Below are 14,961 nucleotides of genomic sequence, written 5' to 3'. Positions count from 1 at the left end.
CGCTGATTGGGATGTGTTTGGCATTTCACTTTGGATTTTTAAAAAAAACAAAAACAATTACTACACACAGTAGTCATTTTAAAGTTAACATTGTAGGCTGGTCCTTTTAATAGCAGTTTTTTATTTCTTTGATTTTCTACTTTCCCCCGACTTCTCTCTCACCATTGAAACAACAAATCAATCCATTTTGCCATTTAAAATAGATGAAATGAAACAGTTACTGTATTGGGATACATCTCATCATTGTCCAATGAAAACCATACATATCCAAATTTAGATTTTTCAAAGTTCACTGATAAAAGAAAGTGGTTCATTATTAGATCCAGTGTGCCCCCATCCCCACCCCATTTCAGATGCCAATCATGACTGTTGATCTTGCGTCTTTTGTTGTTTTAGTCTCAGCTTTTCCTCCTGCAGTGTAATGTCCAAAGCTCTGAGCTGCTTGAGGAAACCGTGGTTGGGAAGGACGCAACGGCGTTGTCGCACATGCTGTATGGCGTCCACCACAGTTAAGCCTTGCTCCATCATCAGGTAGGCCAAGACCAGTGACGCTGACCTGCTGCGACCCATCACACAGTGCACCAGCACCTTGTCTGGAAGCAGTCCAAAGAGAATAATTATTGGAAATTCTTGTGGCAGAAGGCCGAGTCTTGGTTTTGTTTGGGTTCCTGACTTCCTTAAAGGTGAGTTTTTCTTTGTGCTTTTGCTTTATGTATTGCAGTGGTTCTCAAACGTTTTGAAACCAACTACTACCTAAAAAAAAAAAAAAAAAAAAAAATGTGCTCCACATAAAAGCGGAATTAAAAATGTAACTTAATAAATGTTTCAAAAGAAAAAGTTCATTTGTATTTCACTTAGCAGTGAAATACAACTGAACTAGCGGTTCCCATACCACACTTTGAGAATCACTGCATTAATATTTAAGAACCATTGTCGTTAAGTGTACTCCACAGGGAAATGCACCAAATAAGGACAGGAGTCAAAAGTACTCGCAACGTACTTAAGTAAAGAAACGTGTGTAAAGTAGAAATACTCATTCTGCCTTTTAAGTCCCCTAAATCTTGATCAACCATGGTTGACTTTACCTCTCTGTCCTCTTTTATTTATTTATTTTTTAAGTAGAAGCGTCATCCAAGGAGGTTGGGAAAAAAGTAAGAAGCCTAGTTTGACAGAGTAGGAGAAAGTACCGATATATTTTCAAATGTAGCGAGAAAACTTGTCAGAAAAAATGAATACTCAAGCAAAGTTCAGTAACCGGACAAATGTACTTGAGTACAGTAATGAAGTACTTCGTGACCTGTGACCACTGCAAATGTGTCACGAGAATACACCCTTGACTTACTTTGTGGTTGGCTCAGGGCCTCGCTGATGAACTGTGTCGCCGGGCAGAAGAACTGGGAGATGTTGAAGGTGGGTTTGTCGTCGGCCTCTATGCCAAAATACTGGATATCTGTGTAGTAATGTGCACCTGTCAGCACGTTGTTGTACTTCCCCTCTGCAGCATTTAACACATGCGTGATACCCATTTCCTTCAGACCAGGTCTCTCCAGTGCCGTCTTTCTGTTCACCAACAACACACATTGCTTAATTCATGAAAAAAAAAAGTCTAGTAATTTTAGTTACGACCATTTTCTTTCTTTTGTTCGTCAGTGCGTGTTTACTGACTCATCCCCGATGAAGACATTGGGCCAGACTTGGTTGACGTGTGCATGTTGAATGCTTGTGCTAGTCCAAAAGAGCTGCTCCAGGTCAAGAGTACCTGGTGTGATGTAATCGCTGTCTGGGTCCACTTGAACAGCCGCATAGGGGTTCTTTCCTCTTGATTTTACCACACGGGAGGACATGGTTTACCTGTAAGCTTCACGGAAAATAATTTGTTATAAGTGAGGTGCGGTACAGCGAATGGATGGATGGGTGCATAATACACAGACCATTAACCATTCATACTCACATTCACACCCACACACTTCAGAACTGTGTGGTACACATGCTAACAACTACCTACTGTGCTGCCTCCCATCCCATAATATATTTTAAAATAGAAATTAGGTACTGTAATACAAAAATTGTGCCTGCGACCCTAGTGCAGATAAGCAGTACAGAAAACGGATGGATGGATGAATACAAAAATTGTGCACCTGATGGCTTTGACATTTTTCACCTCCGTGTTTACGATAAGTGTAACTTAACATTACCACAAATATACATAAACATCGTTAAAACGTGTTAAGGATTTCATTCAAATTTGAGCATAATCGTTCAGGTAAGAAATTTACAGCGTGTCAGCCATTTACGTGTCATGAGAGCATTTCAAATGGCCGGTCATGTAATTCTAAAAATATCTAAAACCTTTGAGGAACAATTCCAAAGTCCAAAAGCATTTAACCCACTAATGCTTTAAAAAAAAAATAATAATAAATAAAATATACACACACACACCGGGTGATTGAAAAGTAACTCCCTATTTTTAACTACTTGTAATTTATTTCTGAACGATAATTCTGACAAGAAATGCACATGAGAAGACAGTGTATTGCATGGAATTTTATTTAAAATTCAATATGGGCGCCAGCACGTATTCGCCCTTCAAGTTCTTCCAAAGTCGTTGGTTTGGTAGAATAGGATAGGTAGAATCATGGAAGACACACACAAAGAAATTGAGAAAACTATTACAACATATGAATAAATTATAAGTATTTTAAAATAGGGAGTTATTTTTCAATCACCCTGTGTGTGTGTGTGTGTGTGTGTGTGTGTGTATATATATATATATATATATATATATATATATATATATATATATATACACACACAATCATTAGCTGTAAATGTGTGTGAAGCCAAATATAAAGCAGAAAAAAAGCATATCACTTACCTGTCATACAGTTTATATATAGTAAATTTCAGATTTTTCTCCAAGCAGGACTTGAGAGCAAAGATCTCCTCCGTGTTTGTATGCGTTTCTCCAGAGTCGGCATGAGGACACATGCTAGCTGCTCTTTGTGTTTCACATGATATTTTTAGGCCGCTGCCGTCCATGACACCACATCATTGTGACATACACACACGTGCCTGTTTAAATCCTTGAGATACTCATGTACATAAGGAAAGCCGCGACCGTTATTCTGTGCAAGAAACATTTCAATCCAATGCAAAGAATGCAAAACGTTTAAAGGGAACAGTGTGTTATATCACTTGTCATTTTAAGAATCTCCCACACGTCCAGACAGGTGTGTGTGAGGTCACATGATAGCATATTGAGACCTATTTGTGGAAATAAGACATCGATGTCACATGTTTTGATTTGTGACTTTCCATCTTCTCATAAATTATGTAATGCTTCACCAGTTTTGTATTTTTCCTCCTTGGTATGGACACCAAAAGTACAGTGGATGAACATTTATTTTTTTTACATTTTTACATTTATTTGTCCAACAATTATCTTAAGAGAACAGGTATCAGTTGACATGACTGACTGGCTGTTTCGGCAATCTGATTGTTTGAACAGGTACCCAGAAACATGAAAAAGCTAAAAGGCTAGTTCATGGTGAAGTAATTATATGTCAGTGTGTATTGCAATTCAAACAGCAAAAAGTGGAAATCAATTTCACAGTAACAAAAAAAAATCGTGGAGCGCCAGTTTGTTGGTTCGTCTGTCTGTCTGTTATCTAGCAAGCTACTTCCTGGCACATGGAGAGTGATGCAAGATGAGGGGACTGGACCATTTTTGATTCTTTAAATGGCAAGAAGAGTATATAAATTCTACAAACAATAGTAAAAAAGAAAATGTCGTTGGTGGTCCATTGGTTTTTTTTATATTTTATTGTGGGATGTGGGGCCGATGTAACGTAATCTATATTAACAATGGGAGTGTTTCTTTAAACAATCACAATCAAAAATTCGTCCTCACAGGGCCGTACCACTGGCCTTCGATGACATCAGTATTTTTTCATCCTCTGATTGGCTGGTCAGAGCAGGCCAAGTCTAACTCGAAAAACGCATCTGTAGCTATCTGCACATAGTAATACATTTAATAATCAGCATCTTCAAGTGAGTATGCTGTTTGTACATTTAATAATCAGCATCTTCAAGTGAGTATGGTGTTTGTTTTTATCATGCTATTAGATAATTGTTTATTCTGAACTGCTCCAGATGATGCTATATTGTTTTGTTCATAATTATATAATTCTATAATTGTGACGTGGTAGTCGTGGTATTTGGATGTGGATTGAGTCAGGTAAGTCCCGACTGACTGCCCAGGTACCAAATGCACAGCTCGTCACTGAACCAGTGCTAGTGCGTGTGCCCTCGCACGTGTACATTGCCAATTTAAAGGATGGGCTACACTTGATTGACGTGCTCAGTGGGTCGTCTATCTCTTAGCATCAGCTCCTGGATGACATGCTCAGTGGGTCGTCTATCTCTTAGCATCAGCTCCTGGAGCGCTGTCACAGTAGGAGGTACATACGGTGGATCCCACGGAGACATTCTAATCTCGTGCGCACACATCCATCGCACATAAGACGACACTGAACTGTCAGTGCACAGAAATGTGCACCATCTGTGCTTTATTAAATGACATTTTCCTCATAAAATCGCATCCAACTTAACAGTTAACTACAAAAAGCTGAAATCAAGGCTGTCCTAACCTTTTTGTGTGGTCTTAAGATCTTAGGGACATGATTTAGGATTACCCTCTTTCTCACAGACCTCTAACATGTGTGTCAGTAAATTATATCAGAGCATTTCAGTGTAATGTAGCAGAGCACGGAAGTTGTGAATTGGAAGATTTCAATTGTGTAAGTGATAGTTTTTCAGTTATGTGTGTGTCAGCATTTCATTTGAGTGTGAGTGTTTCAGCACTGTGTGAGAGAGATCATCCTGTGACCCACCGTGCTCATGTGTAAAACACTTGCACACTTGTGTCAACTGCTTCCTTCTATGGCATTTCGTTCTAAAATGTAAGAGCATTTCAGAATATTTACATGAGAGCAGTTTCGTATATTTGACAGCATTTCAATATGTGAGAATATGTCAGTGTGTTTGACAATTTTAGTATATTATATGAGAGCATTTCAGGATGTGTGAGGGCATGTAAGTCTATTACATGAACATTTCAGTACATTATATGGAAGCATTTTGGTTGAGCGTGTGTCTGGAGTTTTTAAGTTGTGTGTGTAAGAACTTTCCAGTAGTGTTTATAAGAGGTATTTCTGAATTATAGCCTGATGGTCCCTACTTCACCATGCTCAATTTTAAACGCTCACACACACGCTGAGTGCCAACTGTTTCAACTGCTTTCTTTTTATAGCATTTCAATATAATGTGAGACCATTTCAGTGTATTTAATGACATACCAGTATGTGTGAGCATTTCCGCATTTGTGAGCATTTCAGAGTTTTACACGAGAGTATTTCAGTAGTGTTTTAGGTAAGTCTGAATTGTGTCCTTGATGGCCCCTCATGCTTCGCCATGCTCACATTTAAACACACACACTGAATGTCAACGGCTTCCTTTTATAGCGCTGCACTCGTGGGAAAAACAAAAAACCTTCACACTCATGGGAAAAAACACAAACCCTCCAGCCACAGATTCAAGGGTACCGGTTTAATCCACTGTGACAACATGCCGCAGGTTCTCCCTAACGGTAAAACAACGTGGCATTTTCCAATGAACTTTTAACATTTCCTGGCTCGCTTATTTAGTTCCACACGTGCCCACTGTTTTTGCGTAAGGTCTCTGGAGAATATTGCTTCTACTGTCCTTGGAGAACTGACATTTTTATGAATACCTCTTGCTCTATTTTAATTCTTAAAATACACGTATTGGAAAATACTGTTTTAAATTAATTCATTCATCCATCTTCCGTTCATTTTATCCTCACTAATTTGTGTTATTTTAAGCGATTTTATATTGGTGGTGGTTTGACCTACATTTGGTCTGTTGAGGAAAATATGTAAATGGTTTGGCACTACTCAAAATCTAATTTGTCAAATAGGTTATTAATAATTAAAAAATAATAGTATTATAATAATTACAGTTATCTATATTAATGAAATTTAATACTGTGGTATAAGAAAATGAACATATACAGTAAAAAATATCACATTGTTGATGAAAAGTGATAATTTCAAATGCTACTTATTGTAATTTTACATATTAAATATTGACATCCTATTTGATCATTAATCCTAGATTTTATTATTTCTCTATCATGATGATAATCGTTTATGTATGACTAAAGTTTTACCTTTTCACAGTCCTTTTCGAGTAGGTATATTTTAACTTTTTTTGTTCAAAACTTTTTTGTTTTTCTGTTACTTTTTCACATTTTAAATAATTAGTTAAAACATTTTAATTTAAAATATAAAAGAAAACCACGTGGTTTGAGGTGAGATGCTTTTTTTATTAGATGAAGTTTTAGGTTTTGATGAATTCACTTTGTAGTATTACAATTGCTATGATCATCAATTATATAGCATAATGTGTAAAATAACAGTTACACAATAATGCAGAATAAACTACGGTAAAGGTTAATATGTGCAGTTTAAAAAAACTAATACACTATGCATTTGTAATATATCCATTAATACAATAGATTCCAGGGTGTTGCAGAACTTATTCTTTTTAAGCTATGACGAAAATGTTTGCTGCCATTCTTTTTAAGCTATGACGAAAATTTTTGCTGCCATTCTTTTTAAGCTATGACGAAAATTTTTGCTGCCACACAGAGGGGGGTACTTTGCCTTAAAAAGGCACTGCCCCCCTTTCCGCCGCCTCTGAAAGCAGAAATGTATATACAAAGTTGTTGACGGTTCACTGCGTTACAAGGATGAACAAATGTGGCAATTGAAAGGCCAGCTGCATCCTACACTATAAAGTGTTGTCCGTATAGAGAAGAAGATATTTGTTGAAAAGTTGTAGCAGAAAGGAAGTAAATAAAAAGGAGGTGTCATTTCAGAGGAGGGGACACAGCCTCCTTTTGAATGCCAACTGTTCACTCAACTTGTGGAGGAGCATCAGGAAGTTCCGATTGGGGTAAATGGCCCGTTTTTGCACAATGTGTCTGAGAGCATCCTGGAGGGAGAGGCGTTGACGCAGCATCAGGTAGGCCAGTGCCAAGGTGGCTGAGCGGCTCACACCCATAATGCAATGCACCAGAACTTTCCCTGAAAAGTCCCAGCAAGAAAGTCAGGTAAAGATAAAAATACGGGTGGGTAACACGTTTTTACCTTGGTCGCACTGAAGGCCTTTATGGATAAAGTCCGCTGCAGGTTTGAAGTACTGGCTGAGGTCGAAGTGGTCCGAATCTTCTGCTGGTATGCCACAGTAAACGCAAGCCTTGTCATAAAAACATTGGTCCCCGATGCTTCCCTGCTTGGAGTGAGCTGCGTTCAGGACGTGAGTGATGCCCAGCCTGGATAAAGTCTTTTTATTCTGTGCTACAGCCCTAAAAAAAAAAAAAAAAACATACAAAAATACATGTAAGTCAGTTGACTGAATTGGAACAACCAGGTTCTACAAAAGCCTTTCAATGACATGCCACCACGATTCCCTATCCATTTCCAGATTATATATAGAGCAGTGGCTCTCGTGCTTTTTACACCAAGTAGCACCTAAAAAAATAAATACTTAGCTATCCAAGTACTTAAAAACAGCTATCAAGTGCCAACATCATGATCACCAAAATACAGTAGCATGGTAGGCATATTTGTTTACAGCTATCAAGTACCAACAACATGATCACCAAAATACAGTAGCATGGTAGGCATATTTGTTTACAAAAAAAAATGAGCCGGGTGTTATTCCTAGAAAGAATGTAGTATTGTAAGCCATTTGTTTATAAAAAAAATATGAGATGGTGTTACTCCTAGAAATGTTTATTATTGTAAGCCACTAGCATGAGGTCTGGTCTCCCTATCAGCGCTCCAAGAGAATGATCACCATGGTAACTGATCTGACACTGATCTGACTCACCCGGTCGAATAACCAACTGGCATGTTTTGTATCGTGTCATGACAACTCGTGCCATTAGCCAATATGCCATCGGTCATTCGCACCAGTAGTTTTCAGCTCATCCATTCAAGCCCATTTGCAGATGAATGGTGTCATCTCAACTGTACTTTGAAGTAAACTCCTTTTTGTCACAAAGAGTTGAGTCTTGAGTTTCTGTGAGATCTTACAAAGGCCCATGGTCTTTTAAGTTAACACACTTTCATATGTAGCGCGCCTACAGATACTGTAAATTATCGAGACTATAACCAGTGTTCATCTATTCACCGCCAGTAAAAGAGTAGTGCCCTGTGGTGATGAGTTTTTGACACGAGTTGAGTGTGGTGAAGCACCCAAAGTGGTAAACACCGAACCACTGGAAAAGTTGAATAGGATTTTAATAATTTAAGATCAACTGTGACGGGGGTCAATTCAAAGCCAGGATACAGCCATTCACTTCACAGTTGAGGGGGGCAGGCTTCGAAGATAGGGAATCGAAGATAGGGAAATTGTCTTCGACCAAAGTGATGCAATGTGCCGTAATCCACAGATAACAGGTCCGGGAAATTGTCTTTGACCAAAGTGATGCAATGTGCCGTAATCCACATACAACAGGTCTGGAAATGCTCAGATTTCGCTGTTGTCTAAATCTATGATTCACAGAGAGCAGAAACGGAAACTCAATCAGCACCAGCCACGGGGACAGGAACAGGCAAACGTGATAAGGCCGAACTCTCACTGGGTTGTTTTGTCGCGTCTTGCATGTATGATTGTTGGACTCTCTGACACCGACTGCGTCTTCAACAAAGCCGTAAATACGGGGTGTATCATTGTGGCTAGGAGAACTTGATTGGCTGACAGATTGGCTGTCTGTCATAACAGAAATGGCATCTATTTCGCAAAATATTTGATCAAGCGATCATTGTGACATCCTGCTCTCGATCGAGCAACTAGATAATTCTACATTATATAATAAGTGATTATGCTACACTACTGTAACATTATGCACAATTTTAATATTTACACTATGCTTAAATATGGGAAAAGAAAACAACCGTACTTTAATAATGATTCAATGAAAATGTTTTCAATTAAAACTTAAACCTAAAAATGTTTCAAAACAAACAATTCTTATTAAATGCAAATGTAGATACAAGTTAGATACAACTTAACTGTACTTAGGCAGTGATACCTTCTTTTACAGCTTTAGGGAGCCTGAGTACCACACTTTGAAGATCATTGATATGGAAAATAATACACTTTCAGAGAGGTATTATACCCAAACTTAGCGCCTCGGACCGGTACCGGTCTGTGGGACATTTGGTAGCGGGCCGCATAGCGAGACTGACCAAAATATATTTTACTGATCATCAGAGTCAGAAAGAAGTTTTATTTTGAACATCAGATGCTTCCGAAGTTCCATCTGCGCCTATGTTAAACCACTTGTCTCAGTCACGTGATAAGGTAGTAAATAGGTAAGGCAGCAAGCGAGCAAGACTTGAGTGGAAAAAAAGCTCTTAAAAAAGGGGAGGTCAAATGTTTAGAGAATAGGAGACATGAATGTCAACATTCTGACTAAAATACTGGTTTATTGCTCACCAAGTGTGCACTGCGTAATACATGGTGATAGGCTAGCAAATTAGGCACTAAAGTACTGAATAGATTGCTTCAATCTATCTATCTCTCCAATGACCGTGACTAAAACAAACAAATTCCCTCAAATAGGTGCCTCTAATTACCCATTAGTAAGAAAATACAGGTAGTTACATTGATCTCATACACTGACATTAAATAATTAAATGCTGAGCCTAACTGAACTCTGATGCTACCCAAAACAGCAGCACCCACTCAGGCAAGTAAAACAGTCTCTGAGGTAAATTAAGGTGTCTTGAGACTTACCACATGTTGTAAATAGGAATATTAAAGATGATCTTTAAGGACAAGTCGTGTTCAAGTAGACTCTTGACAAGTGATTGCTCCACAATGTTGTGTGCGTCAATGTTTATGTTCCAGGAAGCTACCGATTTTATGGATTCCTCCATAATAATCATTTTTGTTTTGTTTTAAATTCCACTTGACAGATAATACTGTAGAGGTTACTATTATTTCAAAAATTGATTCGTGTCTCCTGCCATCTGGATTTGAGTATGGACCCTTGGAAGAAATACAGTAAATTAACGATATACAGTATTTATTATTGTGGTATTAGTGGTCTAGAAGCCACTTATTTATTTATTTATTTTTACAAATGAGCAAAATACAGTCACAATGCTACAAATGTGTCTCGATGTTGGTTGAATGACTCCAAGAGTCTAAGCTGCCCTCCTTGCACTAATACTGAGGCATCACTCACATGTTTCCTATGTAGAGGTTTGGCCAGACTTCATCCACTGCAGTGAGCTCCAGTTCGCAGGAATCCAGAATGAGCTCCAGTTGTTTAATGAGCGCCAGGTCCTGTTGCTGCTTGCGCCCTGACATTATCTCCTCACAGGCACAAGGAGCACAACACTGTGTGTGTGTGTGTGTGTGTGTGTGTGAGAGAGAGAGAGAGAGAGAGAGACAGAGACCGGAGTATCTCATCACTGCCAAAGGCTGTTTTCTGCCTACTGAAGGACGCCAGCAGCTGCTTTCACGTCGCCGGCCTCCAAAATTAGCTCACTGCACTCACTTTGACTCCGTGTCACTATTTGACGTTGCATGATTACCAAAAGTCAAAGACGGAGATGCTGAGGTCACTCCAGCAGTGCAACTTCCTCCAGCTTTTCATATATCAACACAAACAGTATGTTGACTAAAAGTAGCTAAACTAGGTAGCTATTCTTCCTACGATGTTTCCATTAAATTTGAATGGGAATTGGTACGGTGTCATGACACAGTACTGCCCAAACTGCAGGTTGGGGGGCTAATATGGGTCATGTGTTAGTATATGGTTGCTGATTTTCACAGTCATGATAAAATGCTGTAAACTATTTAATTGATTTTGAATTGACTGTATATGTATTCCAAAAAATAAAACATCAAACCAATAACATTTAGGGCTCTATTTTCGGGGACAGAACATCTGTAGCAGGGCACAAATGATTACGATTTTTGTGTAAGCACAAGGCTCGGGTGTGACCTTGAAGATGTGCCCAGAAGTCAGTCTAGACCCACACCTGCTCAGACCACGTCTGAAACTTGGCGGAAGATAGACTGCTTGTCTAACGCGATTTTGGTGAATTTGATCGGGGCACAAGCAGACAGATGTTGAGGTTTGTGGAAATATTCAAGTCACAAGCAGTTATCACCAGCTCATTCTGTATTTAATAAGGGTACTCGCTCACATTGTCTGTTGCCACACCGGCCAAGAGCAGTGACAATGCTTCACTCACGCACAGATCGCTGCAATTAAACATCTTCAACATAAATTTAATGTGATAACATTAGATTGTATATTATATACATTTGGATTATGGCATTATATTCACTGATTAATTTTGCATACAATGGATTGACTGAGACGGTAAAGCAGTATTCTACGAACTTTTATTTTGGTACCGTCTCTCCGTTGCGCTGCAGGTTTTGTTGGAGGCACAAAAGCTGCTGCAGGAAACCTCTGTTTGGAAAGATCCAGCGCTTCTTCTGCACACATTGTATGGCAGACAGGAGACTGAGGTGATGGTGAATCATCAGGTAGGCAAGGACCAACGTGGCTGAGCGACTCACACCCACAGCACAGTGCACCAGTACTCTTCCTGGATATCAAAGCCATGTATTGATGGTTATTCAACATCTTGCCAGGCTTTTACAGTAGCATCACATACAGTACCTCCAGACGTCACAGCCTGGTCAATGAAAGCAGCAGCGGGGTAGAAGAAAGGTGAAAGTTCAAATGTGGGTAGGTCATTGGCTGGAACACCGTAGTATTTCACCGTAGTTCCGTAGAAGTCGTCGCTGCCTTTACAGCACAGTTTACCATGTGATGCATTCAGCACGTGAGTGATTCCCAGCGTCCACAGTCCGAACTTGTCATGAGACATGACCCTACAAACAACAAATGATATCATATACAGTGTACAGTACTTGTTATACAGTGTGTCCCAAAAGTCACGGGACACTTCCTTTTTTCAATTTTGTTTCGGGTATCAGTCGGACAGATGTGAGGCCGTTAGCATTTGACAGCTTAGGTTTTGCAGTTTTTGTAAGCATATCATTCCTTGCCAGACAAGTTTTTCTTTCCCCGACTGAACTTCAGCACCCGTTTCAGAAGCTTTCCAGCCGTCACACTGCTCCAACGTGGAGTGCAATTTATGCTGTAATGGCAAGTTTCTTGAAACAGGATCTGTTCTTGACAAACACGAAGCGGACGGCCTGCTACTACCATCAATGATGGAAGCACTGACCTTTTATAGCAGGCATTTGCGCAAAGCCAGGGAAAGTAAAGTCTATCTAGAGCTGGACTAGAACTCGGCATCAGCAAAATCATGATTCAGCGGCTGCTGTGCAGAGGGATAAAGCTTTAAGGCATACAGACTTCAGGTCGTTCAAAGATTTTAAGCAGAAGCTCGACAACCTGAAGTTGGAAATGGTGGCGTTTGTTATAAAACTTTATAAAAGTTTGGTGTTCTCATCAGTGGTGGTAGTAGCAGACCTTCCACTGCATGAACAGATCCTGTTTCGAGAATCTTGCCATATACAGTGCAGCATAAATTTTACCATGCGTTGAAGCAGTGTGACAGCCATAAAACCTCTTAAACTGGCGCTGAACCGCAATCAGGGACAGACAAACTTGTTGCCTACTCACATGTCACCCAGGTAAAGGTTGGGCAACACTTCGTCTCCATGGCGACAGGAGTGAGGAGCCGTATGTAAAACCTCCACCAGCTCCTCGAGAGAGACCTCTGTTGCTGACTGCTCACCCTCTGTGTCGTCTTCTCTCACATTATCCTTCCTGGAGTCTCCAGTGTCACATTTCATATAAGAACCAGCACTCATGATAAAGCTAAAGCAAACTTTTTTAAAACCTAAAACTCACATGCTGCGTTGTCCTGTCTGCACTTTTATGCCACTTTACTGCTAAAGACAGGTGGGCATGTTTGGCACAGGAAAGACTTTCACAGGATTGTTTCCAGTTACTTTAATGGCAACACGTTTACTGTTCATTAAGTTTCAAAATGAGAGCACACCAAAAGGGATCTTGAAATGGATCCAGATTGAAAAGTTTTATTAATTGAGACAAATTTCTGAAGCACCGTATTTGTTTGTTTGCCCATCTGTTTGATAGTTGGCAGTCTGCTTCCTATGGAGGGTGACAAACAGACGGTTGGTGTCATTATGATTCTATGATTCCAATTTGTTAATAACTTGAGGCTGCTTGGATGGCAGCATATGTTTCTCCAAAACCTGTATGTACCTTTCAGTATTAATGGTGCCTTCACAGATGTGTAAGTTACCCATGCCATTGGAACTAACACAGCCCCATCCGATCACAGATGCTGGCTTTTGAACTTTGCATCCATAACAGTCTAGATGGTTCTTTTCCTCTTTGGCCCGGAGGACACAAAAGTCCACAATTTCCAAAAACAATTTGAAATGTGGACTCGTCGGAGCACAGAACACTTTTCCACTTTTCCCACAGTCCATCTTAGATGAGCTCGGGCCTAGAGAAGCCGGTTGTGTTTCTGGGTTTTGTTGATAAATGGCTTTTGCTTTGCATAGTAGAGTTTCAAGTTTCACTTACGGATGTATCGCCAAACTGTATTTACTGACACTGGTTTTCTGAAGTTTTCCTGAGCCCATGTGGTGATATCTTTTACACATTGATGTCGGTTTTTGATGCAGTGCCGCCTGAGGGATCGAAGGTCACGGGCACTGGTTTTCAGCCTTGCCACTTACATGCAGTGATTCCTCCAGATTCTCTGAACCTTTTGATTATATTATGGACCGCAGATGATGAAATCCCTAAATTCCTTGCAATTGTACGTTGAGGAACATTGTCCTTAAACTATTCGACTATTTTCTCACGCACTTGTTCACAAAGAGGTGAACCATCTTTGCTTGTGAATGACTGAGCAATTCGGGGAAGCTCTTTTTATACGCAATCCTGGCACCAACCTGTTCTCACTTAGCCTGTTCACCTGTGGGATGTTCCAAACAGGGGTTTGATGAGCATTCCTCAACTTTCTTTTTTGCCCCCAGTCCCAGCTTTTTTGGAACGTGTTGCAGCCATAAAATTCCAAGTTAATGATTATTGGCTTAAAACAATAAAGTTTATCAGTTTGAACATGAAATATCTTGTCTTTGTAGTGTATTCAATTCAATATTGGTTGAACATGATTTGCCAATCATTGTATTCTGTTTTTATTTATGTTTAACACAATGTCCCAACTTCATTGGAATTGGGGTTGTACATTAATGAGGAAAAAAAAATAACTTAAAGGATTTTAACAAATGGCTGCAATATAACAAAGAGTGAAAGTCTTTTATGCCACCTGTCTTTTATGCCACCTGTGCCATCTTTTTTGGAACGTGTTGCAGCCATAAAATTAAAAGTTAATGATTATTTGAATCAGTTCGAACATTAAATATCTTGTCTTTGTAGTGTATTCAATTAAATATACGTTGAACATGATTTGCAAATCATTGTATTCTGTTTTTATTTATGTTTAACAGAACGTCCCAACTTCATTGGAATAGGAGTTGTAATAATACCTGTGACTGCTCCCTTTTTTCCCCATTTGGCGGACGCTCCAATTGATTCACACCATCTCCAGGGTGTTGAACCTCTTCGGGATCTTCTTCATCCTGGCAGCGCATGAGCACCATTCCATCAACGTCTTCATCGCCTTCTACATCACCACGCGCCTCTTCCTCTATTACCACACCTTGGTGTTTTGGTTGGGTGGAGGAGGTTATAATGATTAATAATATACAATAGCTATATATAACAACATAAATAAAAATATGACATGACAATATTCATTATATTTT

The 14,961-nt window shown here is 39.4% G+C and overlaps 3 protein-coding genes across 7 annotated transcripts; all 3 read right to left on the bottom strand.

The window, feature by feature from the left end:
• Positions 1 to 73: 73 nt before the first annotated feature.
• On the bottom strand, positions 74 to 5,322 carry LOC133486196 (dual specificity phosphatase 29-like). 4 transcript variants are annotated; one of them, XM_061791001.1, is made up of 5 exons: positions 2,876 to 5,322; positions 1,760 to 1,858; positions 1,523 to 1,560; positions 1,343 to 1,450; positions 74 to 593 (listed from the first exon to the last, which is right to left on the bottom strand). In XM_061791001.1, the coding sequence occupies exons 1-5, from the start codon at positions 3,037 to 3,039 to the stop codon at positions 361 to 363; spliced, it is 642 nt and encodes a 213-aa protein (XP_061646985.1). In that variant the 5' UTR covers positions 3,040 to 5,322; the 3' UTR covers positions 74 to 360. The 4 variants fall into 4 exon arrangements, with proteins under 4 accessions (XP_061646985.1, XP_061646984.1, XP_061646986.1 ...); XM_061791000.1 differs by having other exon boundaries at positions 1,343 to 1,560; XM_061791002.1 differs by having other exon boundaries at positions 1,343 to 1,560; positions 1,666 to 1,858; positions 2,876 to 3,012.
• Positions 5,323 to 6,385: 1,063 nt separating this feature from the next.
• LOC133486197 (dual specificity protein phosphatase 13A-like) lies at positions 6,386 to 10,898 on the bottom strand. The gene is made up of 3 exons (XM_061791004.1): positions 10,346 to 10,898; positions 7,233 to 7,450; positions 6,386 to 7,169 (listed from the first exon to the last, which is right to left on the bottom strand). Exons 1-3 carry the CDS (start codon positions 10,570 to 10,572, stop codon positions 6,958 to 6,960), a joined length of 657 nt encoding a protein of 218 aa, XP_061646988.1. The 5' UTR covers positions 10,573 to 10,898; the 3' UTR covers positions 6,386 to 6,957.
• Positions 10,899 to 11,500: 602 nt separating this feature from the next.
• On the bottom strand, positions 11,501 to 14,936 carry si:ch211-223p8.8 (dual specificity protein phosphatase 13A family protein). 2 transcript variants are annotated; one of them, XM_061791006.1, is made up of 3 exons: positions 14,683 to 14,936; positions 11,801 to 12,015; positions 11,501 to 11,726 (listed from the first exon to the last, which is right to left on the bottom strand). In XM_061791006.1, the coding sequence occupies exons 1-3, from the start codon at positions 14,706 to 14,708 to the stop codon at positions 11,518 to 11,520; spliced, it is 450 nt and encodes a 149-aa protein (XP_061646990.1). In that variant the 5' UTR covers positions 14,709 to 14,936; the 3' UTR covers positions 11,501 to 11,517. The 2 variants fall into 2 exon arrangements, with proteins under 2 accessions (XP_061646990.1, XP_061646989.1); XM_061791005.1 differs by lacking the exon at positions 14,683 to 14,936 and adding an exon at positions 12,776 to 13,046.
• Positions 14,937 to 14,961: the final 25 nt, after the last annotated feature.

The sequence above is a fragment of the Phyllopteryx taeniolatus genome, chromosome 11 (genome assembly GCF_024500385.1).
Source record: "Phyllopteryx taeniolatus isolate TA_2022b chromosome 11, UOR_Ptae_1.2, whole genome shotgun sequence".
NCBI lineage: Eukaryota > Metazoa > Chordata > Actinopteri > Syngnathiformes > Syngnathidae > Phyllopteryx > Phyllopteryx taeniolatus.
Note: the sequence above shows the minus strand (reverse complement) of the source record. Positions and strands in the feature narration are given on the sequence as shown.